Source organism: Rhagoletis pomonella, unplaced genomic scaffold, assembly GCF_013731165.1.
Source record: "Rhagoletis pomonella isolate Grant_MI unplaced genomic scaffold, Rhpom_1.0 Rhpom_scaffold_00006, whole genome shotgun sequence".
NCBI lineage: Eukaryota > Metazoa > Arthropoda > Insecta > Diptera > Tephritidae > Rhagoletis > Rhagoletis pomonella.
The window spans coordinates 8515188-8531406 of NW_023458560.1; the positions used below are offsets into that span (position 1 = coordinate 8515188).

At 34.5% G+C, this 16219-nt stretch overlaps 1 protein-coding gene across 2 annotated transcripts in view; it reads right to left on the reverse strand.

Moving 5' to 3' along the window:
- Positions 1 to 831: 831 nt before the first annotated feature.
- LOC118740374 (2-phosphoxylose phosphatase 1) overlaps positions 832 to 16219 on the reverse strand; it is a 35347-nt gene continuing 19959 nt past the window's right edge. For both annotated transcript variants that reach the window (XM_036471875.1, XM_036471873.1), the window contains exon 4: positions 832 to 2303. In XM_036471875.1, coding sequence (XP_036327768.1) covers positions 1115 to 2303 — 1189 coding nt within the window. In that variant the 3' untranslated portion in view covers positions 832 to 1114. The remainder of the gene's footprint in view (positions 2304 to 16219) is intronic.

Consider the following 16219-nt stretch of genomic DNA (forward strand, 5'->3'; position numbering starts at 1 on the left):
TGCGTATGAAGCTAACTCAATTTCCAATTTTTGTTCTGCGTGACATTTTGATTTGACGTTTCGCTCAATGAAATCAAATGCAAACGCATGCAAGTCAATTTCGGGTGAAAAAAACAAATTCGACGGCATGCGTACCAAAACGCAAGCCGCGAATATTAGGTTAGCCTGTTAGGCGGTTACTGCGCCCAATAATAATAAGAAGAAAAAAGGTTTTGATGAGCTTTGAAAAAAGTATATTTATTTTGAAGATCGAAGCTAGCTAATTTCGTAAAGCCCGTAAAATCATAGGATAAATAAAGTAAAGGACAATCGACTTTTTTATGCTAAATTAATTATTTAACCTATTTTAATACAAAATAAGTACTATTTAAGATAAATTTATTACATTCATCGCGTCTACCGTAATCGACGCACAATGTAAGTACCTAACAATTTAACGCATTTGAAACTTATGTGCTGAATATTCGATTTTGCAACACTATGGTCACACGAGGTCCAGTGAACCCCAAACCAAAATATGTCTGTATAATCTATCCGACTTTAGACCACGACGCCACAATGGCCTTCCAAACGGTCTGTAATTATTGAAATAAAACCTAGTAGTAACAGTAGTAACAAAATCGATTTTAAATAGTTTCTATCATGATAAAAATATAGTAAGGTAGAACCGCTGAGAGTCACTTTTAAGATTCTTGACGTTTCCAAACAATTTAATTTTTAAATTTACTCACAAACTCACACACACATTTTCATTTTCAATCTCAAGCAACAACAATTTCGAACAATTTCAATTTTTTATTTTCACTTTTATATGATTTTAAAATGTTGGCAAACTTCAAAAAAAAATCATGGCCGACAAATTGAGAGAACGGTTATACCTTGCTATGTTTTTATCATGGTTTCTATATAAAATATACATATAACAGCAAAGATCATCTGGGTTCCACTGAACTCCGTGCGACGGATTTTAGCATAACATTAGAATATATCTACTTATTATATAATGATATGTTTGGATTACATTTTTGTTAGAATGGCTTCAAAATACATACACTAAATTTAGTAATATTTTGACAAAGATATGTATGAGCTAGATTCCTGTGAGTTTTGCTTATTAGAAATCAGTGTCCTTATGTGGTGATGATGGGCTGCAAGCATCCTTGAAATTCGTTGCATTCAGCGACGAAAAGTAGTCTTCGTGCAGAAATCGAATGATGTTCTCGATTGGGCAAAGGTCTGCTTTGTTACCTCGACTATCTCGTGTAATTCTTAGACTTTTGCCACCTTCACAAAAATCGATTTGTTGTGTCACATCCCGACCATTGTAGACTGCCCTGAAGTAATAATCCGTATGTGTTTCGCTTTTATAAAGTTCAAAGGCCAATCGAGTTGCATAAGATATAAATGTATTACCAGTTCTTATACCCAATGCAGCAGTTAGATATTGCAGAGTCCAATCATGGCCCGAGTATAGTACAAATTGGGTTCGGTCACCGGATATCATCCGCAGCATATAGCTGACTACGTGACGCATCATGCCATAAGCCCGAAGGAGTCCGATTCGTTTGTAATAAACATGTTCAGCATTTTGCGTTGACTGCCAATTTTCGTATGCCATCAGAGCGGTTACGTGTGACTGTTCGACACACCCCATCACGTTTTGACCATCGGCTTCATCATTCAATGCTTTTTCAGGTACGTAATGAGTTTCTACTAAGTTTCCAACTTGTTCATCTTGGTCGATATTAATGACATCATTTAAATCGATTGCATTTAGTTGTGTAGTTGAAAATAGCTGCGTATTGTTTAAAATAGAATGCCGACAAGGTAACGGCGCATCGTGGCACAAAACCGTGTTTAGCACATCAAGAACGTCGTGGACATTATTTACTCCGTTTGGGGTTTGCTGCAGCAAAGTACCACCCACCCATTGGATGACTTTACTAATGTCCGGTTGAAAGGTTAAGTTCAACTTCTGTTCAACTTTTCGTCGTTTGAGCAAAACTTCTGCTTGCTGGCAGGCACAATCGGTAAAACAAAACGCCATACTGTGAGACTCCCGGATATTCAAGGATAACCACTTCTCATTGGGCAGGAAGGTGAAGAGTAATGCTAAAGCTGATTGGAAAGTTCGCCTGTAGCGCGTGGAAAATAATACCACTTCGTCGGAGTTAAGCAATGAATTTGGTGTTGAAGCGCCACCCATTGAAGATCTATTTGAAGTTTGCTTAATAAGCAGCCCTAATGGATGAGCATAAATCTGGTGCAGAATATCACCGACATGTAACATCTGGGCCACACCCCTGTGAAAAAATAAGAATAACAAATGGTTCAACGTTTAACGCATAAACATTGATTTATATGTGTATTTACATTAGGTTGGCTGTTATAAGATATTTTTCTAAAATTAAAAAAGGGCTGCGCGGAATTTAGTCTCAGTGGGATAAGAGGAAGATGTACCCCTAGGACCTTAGTCTTAAAATCTAAAAAATCGCTGAATTCACACGCATACATATGTAGGTGCATGCTTAAATACATACATGAGACATACATGGATTTGTTTCTACAAAATATCAATTGATAAAAAATTACCTACTTGTAGTTAGCTTTTTTGTGGGATCTCTAGAAAATATATATATAATTCAACGGCCGAAGCAGTTGGCCGGTGAGCAAACCCGAGGCAACAAAAAATAACCAAGCAATAAACATGAAGCATATTTATCAACATACTAGCTGTACCCTGCCACGCTTTGCTGTGGCATATTTCTGTTATATGGACGATAAATTATTAACGAAACAAAGCATACGTTTCATATGTGTTTGGTTATGTAATAAGTACTCGTGTGCACACAATATTTGTTATTTTTCCATTCTCTGCATAGATATCAAGGATATCTGGTTTGCCGACAATGGAAGACGCAACATCTCAGAAGCAATCCACACCTTAATCTAAACCATACTTTTCCAAAGTTTGACCTGGAGCATTATTGATTGTAATTCCGAATGTCAATCGAATTGGCAATTGCAATCTTTTAAATTGAAGCATCATCATTAAATGGATTCATGGGAATTCTTCACCTTTGAAAGGCCACGTTAAAATCTTTGCTTACATTACGTTCTTCGTCAATTTCTTAACTGCGAGTCGCATTCCGTTGCAGAGTTTTCGCTGATTAATATTCCGCAAAATGATAATTGGCACACCTATTTTCAATTTCGGTATGTGGGATCTCCCTGGAAGATCAATCGAGTTCAAAAATTTCGTTGGATGGTCTTTTTCCACAACGGTGTTTATTGACGTATATGCTATTTCCTCACGTTGAATGCTGGATTGAATAACATTAGTGGTATTCACCAAAGTGAGCAAGTGGTCTGGCAGTCTGGTAAAAGAGCTGATCAGCTCAAGCAACGACTGTTGTCAATACCACTATTATTTAGTTGATAGACCTCCTTATTCTTCGCAGCAAGAATAGCCCGTTCACTGAGCCAATCGTGATTCCTAAAATTAATTTTCTTAAAAAAGAAACATTCTTTCGAGCAGTTCTCCTTTCGATGTTTCTAATTTACAAAAATTATCAGGCCATAAAATTCGTCTTCATCTCTCATTGACTGGCAGCTTTGCGTTCCCAATGTCCAGTTATTGTCGCGCGAATACTTCAGCTGCAGTGTATGTATGTTCGTCTTGTCGCAATGTTGATTATTTCAGGCAAGCATTTATCTCCTGTGTTAATCGAGAAACTACAGACAATGTTTTCGTAAAATCTCCTGCGAGCAATATCAGTGCATTCCCGAATGGTTGAACGTTTCCACGCAAATCCCGCAACAATGTATCAAAAGCCTCAAACGATTTTTTATGTGCCAAGGTGCACTCATCCCAAACAATGAATTTAATTTTTTGGTAAACTTTTTCTATACCGGATGATCTGGAAACATTGCACGTGGGAATTTCGATGATTTATATGTTCAATGGCAGCTAAAGAGCTGAATTGGCAATGTTTCCACCTGGTAATAATGTCGCAGCAATTCCAGACGAAGCGATAGCTAAGGTAATGTAATTTTTTGATCGAACCGTTGCCAGAATCTATCTGATAAGGAATATTTTCCTAGTTCCTCCTGGCGCATCCAAAAAAATGGTCCCCCAACTCCGTCATTTATCATTTGCATATTCTTCTTCTACTTTGGCTTTGTAACCGCCTAAGCCATTTTGGCCGAGCTCCACAAAGAACGCCAGTAATTTCTCTCTGTGCCAACTTGGTCTGCATTGCAATGGGTGATTCCTATTCGTCTGCTACCACCATCGGCTTGCGAGTTGAATTCTTTTACACCTGAAACTTCGGTTCCTATTGAACGACATGTCTAAGCCAGAGGAGCCGCTCCATGTTCATTCGCTGCACTATGTACATTTAGTTGTAAAGCTCATACAACTCATCGTTCCATCGTCTACGGTAACCCCCGTCGCCCATGCGTAGAAGCCTGTATATCTTCCGTAAGATCTTTCTCTCGAATACTCCAAGAGCCGCCTCATAAAATGTTGTCATTGTCTAAGCTTCTGCGGCATATAACAGCTCGGGCATGATGAGTGACTTATAGAGTGCGGTTTTTGTACGTCGAGAGAGGACTTTACTCCCCAATTGCCTACTCAGTCCAAAGCAGCACCTGTTGGCAAGAGTAATTCTGCGTGGGTTTTCCATGCTGATATTTTTATCGGTGATAGTGCTGGTTCCCTAGTAAATGAAATTCTCCACTTTCCCGAAATTATAACTGTCAACAGTGGCGTGGGTTCCAAGGCGCGAACGCGGTGACTAGAGATACTTCGTCTTGTCCTCGTTTACCACCAGGCGCATTCGCTTTGCTTCCTTGTCCAGCTTGGAAAAGTCAGAAGAGACTTCGCTATTTTTGTTACCGTTGATGTCGATGTCATCGGCACACGCCAGAAACTACACGCCCTTGTAAAAAAATGTTCCCACATGGTTCAGTTCTGCAGCTCTTATTATCTTAACATTTGCATCGTGCGATCGTAAATGCTCTTCTGCTTTCGCTTTAATTTGGGAATCCTTGATAGGGAATAGGAGTTCACAATAGTAATGATAATCATAATAATATTATCTCATGTTATTCAAAATTTCTTTACTCGCAATATACGTAGTAGGCCTTGGCGAACCCAAACAAAATTGCTTACGATTAAAAGTTGACTGATTTATAATGCTAGGGAACGGTGTCAACAATTTTATGTTTTCATTAAGTATTTTTTAAACAGCTTTCATGCAATAGTTTTTTGTTTTCGGTACTCTTTTATCATTTTGTTATTTGTTTCAGTAGTTTTTAGCCGACTTCAAAAAAAAGGAGAAGGTTATCAATTCGTCGGATTTTTTTTTATGCATGTTACCGCATAACTTTGGACCACGTCACCCGATTTCCAGGTGATCCCGTACTAATTTGGTTTAGATCCGATCATTGGAAGAATTGGAGTCGGTGTGTGTGTTTGCTTCAAAATTACTTGCTTATGAATTTTTTACATTAAGTAATTTGTGTCCCAGCTCTTCGTTGATAATATGATCACTTCGTGTGATAAGATGTTGTAAATTCTATATTTATTTACAATGTTCGGATTTTCTATAAGTGGAAAGATTTAAAAAAATTCCCTAGTAAAGCTTTCCCAAATAATTTTCGTCTGGAACCAGTTATGTAATATTTCATTATTATTTCAATTCAATTTCAATATTTTCAGTCTTTACTTTTAGATAGGTGATAATCCTATAAAAAATATTTCCAAATCAAGATTTTTCCCATATTGTTCCTCAAACATATTTTCGATTGTAAGTCTTCTTAAAAATCTTTAGTTTGATATCTACATTGCAATATTTCATTTATTTAATCAATCCAAAACGGTCCACCCTAATGCTTAATAATATATGTACATATGTACGCATACATGTACACATGTCTTTATTAGAAACTGTCATAAATTTTTCCCGCCAAATTAACCATTTTTTAGGCACTCCGCACATTACGCGCCTAATCATAGTAGAGTAATCGTTTTGGCATGTCAAAACGAATGCATGACGACTCGACTTCTGCACACTTGGGCGCCCTGCGTAAGCCCTACTTGCGCGCACATTACACATTTTCTGGCCGGTCTTTCTCACTAATACACTTCCGCGAACATTTTTGTAATAAAATATTGCATACACGTTTATGGCTTAATACAATTGGCACGAGTTTTAGCACAAAATCATTAATTTTCAATTATTATCTACTGAAATGACAAACAATTTTTATTTCGAGCACAAAAAAGTAAACAAATGCCGATATCAAAACGGCAAGCGCCTTACAATGTTGGGCGCTTCGATTCATGAAGTGTTTGGCTGAATTTCTTTATTCATTCTGAACGTTTGGAATAAACTTTTTTGTTTACTTATTCTTTAGAACGTTCCTGATGATATGTTGACGTATATTTCAAAAGCATTCTGTTTATTCCGGCTGTGAAATGGGATTATCCGGAATGTATAAAGAAACGCAGCCTTTATGATTAGGCGAAAACATGATTATGAATCGTAACATACAGAGCTTCATTGAAATACATGTGTTCGGTATAAAAGCTTCATACTTTAGTACGCCGGAACGATTACACTACTATGACTAGGCGTTTAATGTACGGAGTGCCTTAACTTACCCTCAAAACAGTTTTACTGCTTTGAGGTTGAACTCAATTCTATTGAAAAGAGCGCGGGTACTTATTTTCCCGTATTCAACCAGGAACGGCCGTCAGCCACCACACATCGTCCGTACCCGCTCTACATTTGTACATATCCATAAAAAAATAATAATAAATCAAACATATTTGACAAGGGACTAATTTTTCGTTGGTTTATTTATTTTATCGCTTTATATTGAAAATACATTGGTGCAACATACTAAGCTTTCGAGTTAAAATTTTCAGAAAGGTGGCAACTCTCCTCAAAAATATTTCCAACAGTCATCTATCTTAAACTTCCTTAATTTAATACCTATATTTTAATAAGTCATTTATTTTATCGACTATGCATATTTAGTTAAATTTTCAAACAGGTGGCAACCCTCCTCAAATATATTTTCGGCCGTAAACCTTAATATTGAAATACTTCATTTATTTATTTTTGTAATATAAATGATCCTGCTATGATACCGAACAATACAAAAAAAAATTATTCAAATCAATTCAGCGGTTCTCGAGTTTCGATGACCGTGACATAGGAACACAACATTTTTATATAGATAAATATAGATTTCTAAATCAAGATTTTTAAATGCCTTTAGTTTGATACCGATATTGTAACATTTCATTTATTTTACCAATTTAATTGAGATAAATTTTCAAACAGGTGGCAACCCTCTTCAAAGAAACTTTCTACTGTAGGACTTCTAAAAACTCTTTAGTTCGCTACCCACATTGCAATATTTCATTTGTTTAATCAATATAACTGAGTTAAAATTTTCAAATAGGTGGCAATCCTGCACAAAATATTTCCTAAAGTTTTCTTTCCTCAACCTCTTTAATTTGATACCTATTTCAATTATATTGAGTTAAATTTTCAAACAGGTGGCAACCCTCCTCAGGCATATTTTCGGCTGTAAGCCTTCTTAAAAATCTAAAGTTTGATACCCAAATTACCGTATTTCATTTATTTTATCAAAATAACTGAGTTTAAATTTTCAAAGATGTGGCAATTTTACTCAAAAATATTTCCAGCAGCTATCTTTCTTAAACCTCTTGAATTTAATATCTATATTGTCATATATCATTTAGTTTATCAATAAAATTGCGCTTAATTTTTAACAGGTGGCAACCCTCCTTTAAAATATTTTCGACTGTAAGCTTCTTAAAATTCTTTAGTTTGATACCCACATAGCAATATTTAATTTACTTTATCAATTTAACTGAGTTAAAATTTAAAAATTGGTGGCAACCCTTCTCAAAAATATTTCCAACAGTAACCATTCTTAAACCTCTTTAATTTGATACCCATATTGTAATATTTTCTTTATTTTATCAATGTTATTTAGTTAAATTTTCAAACAGATGGCAACCCTCCTCAAACATATTTTCGGCTGTACGTCTTCTTAAAACTCTTAAGTTTGACACCCACATGGCAATAATTCATTTATTTTATGAATTTGTCTGAGTTAAAATTTTCAAATAGGTGACCCTCGTCAAAAATATTTCTAGCAGTTATCTTTCTTAAAACTCTTTAATTTGATACCCATATTGTAATAATTTATTTATTTTATCAATATAATTGGGTTTAAAAATTTTCAAATAGGTGGCAACCCTCCAATTTTTTGCGATGTCATTGGTTCTGGTATTATACCGAACAATACAAAAAAAAATTATTCTAATCGGTTCAGCCGTTCTCGAGTTTTGACGACCGTGACATAACACAACATTTTTATTAATATAGAAGATAGAAGAAGAAGAAGAAGAAGAAGAAGAAGAAGATAGAAGAAGATTAAACTAAAATACAACGACGAAACATGTTACACTATCAAACAGTATACACTCTAAAAAATTTTCGTTTAAATTTGCGCATATTAAGATAGGTAACCAGTTTCCTCTCTTAATGAATGCAAATTTAAACACTGCTTGCTTACTTTTACTTATCATATGTGTGGCGTAGAACAAATTTCAAATTTGTTTTTTGAGTTTTAAACATTTATTGTTCACATTTTCACAGTTTACACATAAAATTCCTCTCCTAGTGTGTGCAAAATTAAACACTGTCTGTTTACTTTTACATATCAAATTTGTCACGTAGCGCACACAAGGAATGGGTTTTGGGGGTAAATTTATTATGATATAAGAAATTTTGATAGAAAAAATTTTCTTTTCCATTTCTTGTGCGTCATTTTGTAAGAATCTTTCTTTTTTCTTGAGAGCTCTTTAAAGTTTAACTGCGAATGAAAGCATTGTCCTAAAAATATGCAATGCATACTCACTTACTGTTGGTTTTTACACTTTACAGGCTAAAAAAGTTTACCACTGATATGTACTTAATAAGCATTCGAAGATTTAATTTGCTTACTTCGAATTCGTTCCACCAAAATGAGCTACATGATAAAAATACAAGTTCAGTTAAATTTTCGTTATTCGAAGTATTAAAAAATGAGAAACCAGAAATCGACGAAAATGAATAAAAAAGGGCAAAAATTTAGCGAAGTTATTTAATTTATTTATATTAGAATTCTTTTGTAAAATTTTGTATTACTTTTGAAAGTTGAGTGCATCTTTAACCGTTAATTTTTTCATGACTTAATGATCGGATCTAAACCAAATTACGAGACGACCCTTAAGGTACCATCTTTCCGGTAAAAAAAATAATTATTGGAATCGGTTCACGCGGTGCAAAGTTATGCGGTGGAATAAATAAAAGAAGTAAAAATACTCCGAAGAATTGATAACCTCCCCTTTTTTGAAGCCGGTTTTAAATAGTCTGAGTTCTTTGTAAATTTTATGTAAATAAAATGCAATTGATGATACTTTAAAAAGTATATTTATTTATTTCATACTGTAAATAAAACTTTCATAAATGTATTTTAAAGAGCGAATTTTCAGTATTTGCTGATGATATATATTTAGAAGTATAAACCCTTTCCCCCCAAAAATATTTTCCTGCGTGCGCCCCTGGCACTTAGTATTTATTATTTGTAAAAAATATATTTTTACTTTCAAAATTTTTGTAATTTTAAACATTTCATGTGTATATTTTAAACAACTCATGTTCAAAACCAAATCTTGAACATCTTGTGCGTATACTTGAACAGATTCTGGTTGAAAAATAAACACTTTTCAGTAGTAGTTTTACATGCACTTTTTAGAGTGTACCAAAAACGGTAAGAAAAAAAAACTAGCTAAACAGAAAGGGAGACTAAAATTTGTGCTCCAATGCAAGGAATACGGCATTAAGTCGCCGCAGTAAAAAAGGCCAAAAATAGTAGCTCTTTGATGCCATATGGAATAATAATCCCTTTCGATGTCATGAGCTTTGGTGATGGTCTTATTTCTACCTGTGAAATCTCTGCCAAGCGTGTATAATCTCCTTTGATCTTGCAACTACAACATTGGTCCGATGCGGAAGCCAATAAAAGTCCTTATAAGGAAGCCTAAGAAAACAGATGAGCGTTTTCTGTTATAAGAGGGCCAAAAATCCTCGCAGCCCCTCAGGATGAAAAGTTTTCCCGTACATTGGCTAAATGAGTCGTGTGATCTCTTGAATATCGTTCGAATGAAGCCCTTGATATACCAACCGTGTTCCTTCTTGGACGGATGTGGTCGAATCTTTCCTAGCCAATTCGCCACTTTTATAATTCGTCTTAATATTTATGAACTGGTTTCTTTGAGTCTTACTGCTACAAAAACGGTCGCACCGAGCAATTTCGTTAATCGGAGGTAAATGCAAGATCGCATTAAGGGTAGACAAAGCTGCGCCCACACAATTTTATTTAACCATCTGAAAAGTAAATTCATATAAAATAATTCTATATATTACGGCTGCATACGGTTGCCAGACGTACTGATTTTATCAGTACAGTACTGATTTTTCAACTCTTGTACTGATTTTATTCATTTCTTCAATCAGTACGCTAATTTCCTGATTTTTCAAAATTTGTACTGATTTGTACTGAATTTTCCATTCAAACAAAATACTCTAGGATTTCTTAAGGTTTTTGCATAACGTTGGAACTTCCTTAAACTGTACTGTAAAAAGTAAAAGGAAAATAATTTAATTATAGTTGCCATGCTTCAGATAATGTTTGATATGCCCAAGAAATTAAAACAACAAAAAGATCAATCGTTTTATGGGCAAATCGCCGTGTCGTTACGTACCAGTTGCGATAATATGATGGAGCTTAAATTATTCAAAAAGAAGGCTGACGTTTTTTTTTTGCCGTGTGTTGTTAGATATCTCGAAAATAACTTTCAGTTTAATAACAACAAATTTGCCTATAACTTAAATTCTTTTTTCACAATTTACTGACATTGTAAAAGAGTTTTGCATACGAGATATAGAGTTAGATACTCTTTTTAGCGAGTTCTTAGTATTTCAAAGTTTTTGCGTAGTTGAAAAAATTAATTTAAGCCATGAGGAAATATAGATGAAGTCCTTAAATAGTGGTACTTTTCCACAGTTTGAAAAAATATGTAATTTAGTTTTTTTTTCAATACCACACTCAAACGATGCAACTGAGAGGATCTTAAGTATATAGTTATTTCCTGACGCAAAGAGAGAAATCGGCTTCTAATTCAATTTTTTTAAAGTGAGCTTCAAATTAAAATTAATTTTAAAATGGAATGTATAGAATTCTTTGACTATTTAAAAACTGACGATTCAAATGATCTCATTATTGCTATTCAATAATGTCATAAATATAAAATAATTTATTGGCTTGTGTGTACAATGATGTGTACACTAGGGTTGCCCAAAAACGGTAAAGTCGGAATTGTAATGCTCTCATCCCCTAGGATTGTTATAGTTATATCCAAAAAAAGTATACCCCTAAGGGTATATTTATTCGGTGTAGAACAATCCTAGGGGGTGAGCAAAAAATTCCGACTTTACTTTTTCACAAGCATTTTTGGACCACCCTAGTGTACGCTCATGTTAAAATGGATAGTTTTTTTTTATGAACTATATTTTATTCGTATACCAAAATATGGTTTAAAACTAGTTCTCTGGCGAATTGAAGTATTATCTGTTATGAACTTACATTCATAATTTTGCTTTGAATAAAAATGTACTGAAAAGTACCTATTTTTTTAGCATGAAAAAGTCTAACGTACAAAATATTTTGACCGGTTTTGGTATTTGCCTTTTGTTTATTTAATGTTTATTACTTTTTTTATAAAATTCTAGCTGGTATGTATACAATAAACAGGGTTTGAAAATGCTGTAATTTTTTCATTTGATTTACTTTTGCTGTGCTTTGACTTCGGCATGTATGATATCGAAAGCAAAGCAACAGCAATTCGGAAAAAAGCAAATGCTTTGGCTGTCGTTTTGCTGTAAAATTTCGAAAGCAACCAGACAGTTAAAAAACAATATGTGAAAGCACAACGACAGCGCAGCGGCAGCCAAGCAACAGCAATTCGAGTACCACTTGACCGTGAAACATCAAATTGGCAGAAATATGTATGCATGCACAAATGCACTACAATTTAGTTGTACTGGTGACAAGAGGCGACCATAAGCTAACTACGACGATGCATTACCGATTGTTAGGCAATTCGCTAGCGATTGGTAATCGCCAATTTCACACCAGATAATCGCTAGCGAAAGGTCAAGGCAAAGGAATTGAAACTGCAAATTTTGTGTGTACTCACTCCTGGCGAGTCAGCGATAATACACCATGCTGCAAAGCTTCATGTGCACAGGACATTCAAGCAAATCACAGCACAAGAAAAGTGCTATCACAGCAAATCAAAAGCAGAAAATTCAATTTACTAAATTGTTTTCAATAAACTGCCGACAAAAAAGCAAAATAAAATTTTCAAAGTCACAGCGAAAGCAAATCAGTTTGAATGAAAATCAAAAATTTCAAAGCGAAGTAAAAGCAAAAATAGTAGTGCTGTTGCTGCTGTGCTGACAGTTTTTCAAACCCTGACAATAAACACCATATAAATTCAGATTTCAAACTTTGTAGAAAAACTAAAAAAATTCTGCTTATTTTCACCAAAACCTCAAACTTTTTAATCAGAATTTTGGTATGCAGTTTTGTAGACCATTTAATTCTAGTATGAAGTGCAAGTTTCAAGCTGCTATAAATCCCGTTAATTTTTGTAATTTTTTTTTTTGCTGGCATTGTCCTCCATATAAAAGAAAATTGTCGAACATATTTTTGTTAGGTGAACACGTGAATAATTTTTGAGAGCTGTCTGCAAATGTTTTTTGATGTTGGCTGTTGTCTGTCGCTTCACCTGCACATATGAAAAGAAATTCCAAATAATCGGCAAAGAATCGGCGAAAAAAGGCCGATGCCGATGCCAATGCTCAATTTTGTGCCGATACTAGAAATAATCAATCTCGAAAAATTAAGAGCCACCCTAATGTACATTAGCGTGGCCCGAAAATCCGCTTTTTAGGATTTTGATTGGTAATGGCAAAAATATGGTTAATTATGCTCTAAAAATAATCAGTGTGAAAGATGACAATTTTTGGTCAATGTCTCGCCCAAGTCCATCAAAGTTCGAGCGCTAAAAAAAAACAATCTTAGCTTAGCTTATGAGTACTAGTATCGATACTTTTATAAAAAGTTCTATCACTATTTATACCTAGCCAAGGACTGTCACTTCAGCATTATTCCCCAAAAACTCTTTGGGGAACGTACATATGTACTACTACACACGCAAACACAGTTGACCGCGAAAATAAGTTTACGCGTCTTTATTCGTCGTCAAATAGGTTAACGAGTCTGTTCTCGCCGTCGACTAAGTGGAGGCGACTTTCTTCACTGACGTTTGTTTTATGCGTTATTTTCGCGGTGAACTCGCCTCTTTATGCGTGTCTACTAATTACACAACTTTCTGTATATTGAACCAAACCTCTATATCCCTATGTTGTTCGACGCCCTGAATACGACTCCGAGGTCTGTAGTCTCCATTACACCAGGTTCGAGGTCAAACAAATAAAAAATTCATTGAATAAACCTGAAATTTTAAAAGATACAATTCCACTGAATTTGACCTTGCTACAATTTGACCTAGACTGTGAAGTTTACCTTATATGTAGGTATACAATCTTTGATTATTACCGCAGCGGCCACAAAAATGCAGTTGCCAATATAGCAGCTCAGTCGCCAGCTTGCAGTTGCCATCTGTAAAATCATTTCAGCCAGTGGCCCCCCCAACTGAAGTTCGGTTGCCATAAGCCTAAAGCTGAGATCCCACGATTGCCGCAATACACCAATTATTACCTCATTTTATGCCCCAATCGTGTGATTTCACAATAAATTGACTCATGCGGCAATATAGGCCGATATTGTGCTTCCAATGCCCAATCAAATACAATCCACTTGCGGCAATCGTGTGATAGCTCGATTGGCAATCATGAGGCAATGAAAATTTCAAAATTGAGGCAATATTTATTGTGTTCTTGTGCGGCAATTGAAGTGAACAATACACAACAATATTTAGGCTGTTTATTAATAATCTACTTTTTTGCTTCCTTATGTGTCCAAAAACACCGAAATGAATATCCTTGTTTTCGGAAGCAAGATAACTTTTAATTTAATTTGTATTTAAATAGTAATTTTTCTTGAAGTCCGATGACGGAATCTTTGCTGCGATATATACCACCACAAGCAAAACTCATACGAGAAGAATACGAAATATATTTTATGTCACCAATTGGCGAACTGCCATGACAGTATAAATTTATTAAAAAAAAAACTTACAAGTTCAATACAGCCCACGACGAAACGGTAGAATCTCAACATTTTGACCAGTTTTGACTATTTTTCTTCTATTTGTTTAGTGTTCATTATTTTTCTTAAAAGTATAGCTCATTGTCTAACAAAAACCGCATAAAATGTAAGCTTTATACAAAAATTATAAAAATTTCTTAAACTTTCGAACACAAGTGCACGGTTTTTAATTTCGATTTCTAGAAAAAAAATGTTATTCAGTTTTATAGCTCATTAAAATTTAGTACAATAAGGTGCAAGTTTGAAATTGCTAAAAAATGCTGTCGATTTTTATAATTTTTTTAGCTGGCGGTATTATGCACTTTCTTCTATGCAAATTACTTTGTAAACTGCATAACAATTTTTTTTCTAGAAATCCAAGTTAAAAACCATTGAATTGTGATCAAAAGTTTAAGAAATGTTTATAATTGTTGTATAAAGTTTGAAATTTTTATTTATGTGGTTTTTACTAAACAACGAGCTATGGATTTATAGAAAAAATTAACATTAAACAAACAGAAGCAAAAAGTCAAGACTGATTAAAATGTTCAGGTGGTATCTTTTGTTGCGAGCTGTACATATAATTATAAAATTTCATTCTAAACATAAATTATATAAACTCACAGCTTTCGTTTAAACATACATAATTATTTTGTACCAATTTTATTTGTAATTAACAAAAAACCGAAATTAAAAAGAAAACTATCGCAACTTGAACTCCACATAGCACGTTGCAGTTATCGTCGAAAACTAAAAAAATGTACACTCAAACTTCTAAATAAATGCGTCAGTTTTCATTGGACTCAAGTTTTTGCTTCTTTGCTTTCAAACAACAACAAATGTGCATAAAATAAGCCCACAATATACAAACCAGGTGCAATTTTCTTTATTTTTTTTAAAGAATACGCCATTTTTACACAATAAAGAACCAAACAGAATTTAGAAGTCAGCGTAACATCTTATAATAATAATCCCAACGGTTTTTACCCTCCATTCCCGCCCATCCGCACGAGGGGCGCAGTCCGCATGACGTACGGAACCAATATTTTAAATTTTTTTTTTGTGCCGAGTCACGATAGGCAGGAGTTTGTTAAGTGTCGAGATCTAAAACTGTTCAGCTACAGAACTAAATTCATCAGCTGATTTTATGTATTTATGTCAATAATTCACTTATTGAGAGAGGAGAGTATCGCTTTCTTAATGCTGAAAAGCGGATCTGATATATCAAACGTGCTGTAATGAGAGTTAAAATCCTGGCATAAGCAACGGAGTGGGTCGTGCAATTCAAAATTGGTCACCATTGCTGCATGCTAGAACAATCGTGTGATAAGTGTGGGGCAATTATTTTCACTATATTGCTTTTCGACAACTTGCGGCAATCAAAATTGTATAAAAAGAGGCAACCGTGTGACTGTACAGAATTTGATCCGGACAATTTTTTTATTGTGCTCCAATACAGCACAATTAAAATTGTTCCAGATTGGTGCATTTGCGGCAATCGTGTGATCTCAGCTTAAGTCGGCTCAGCTCGATGTTCTCGTCACATACATAAGTACACATTTTCATGAGTCTATCTCTTCTTATTATGGTACTTACAAATATCGGACCAAAGTTATAATACCGTTTCATGCTCATGAAAGGTATAGTTGTCAGATTTCAAATCGGTTAAGTAGGTAACGAAATATAAATTTAAACATTTTCTTAACTTCTTCCCAGCGTACCTATTAAACTGTCATTTTCAAAAATTTCATGCATTGCTATGCCAAACATACTGTTATAGCATGTCATT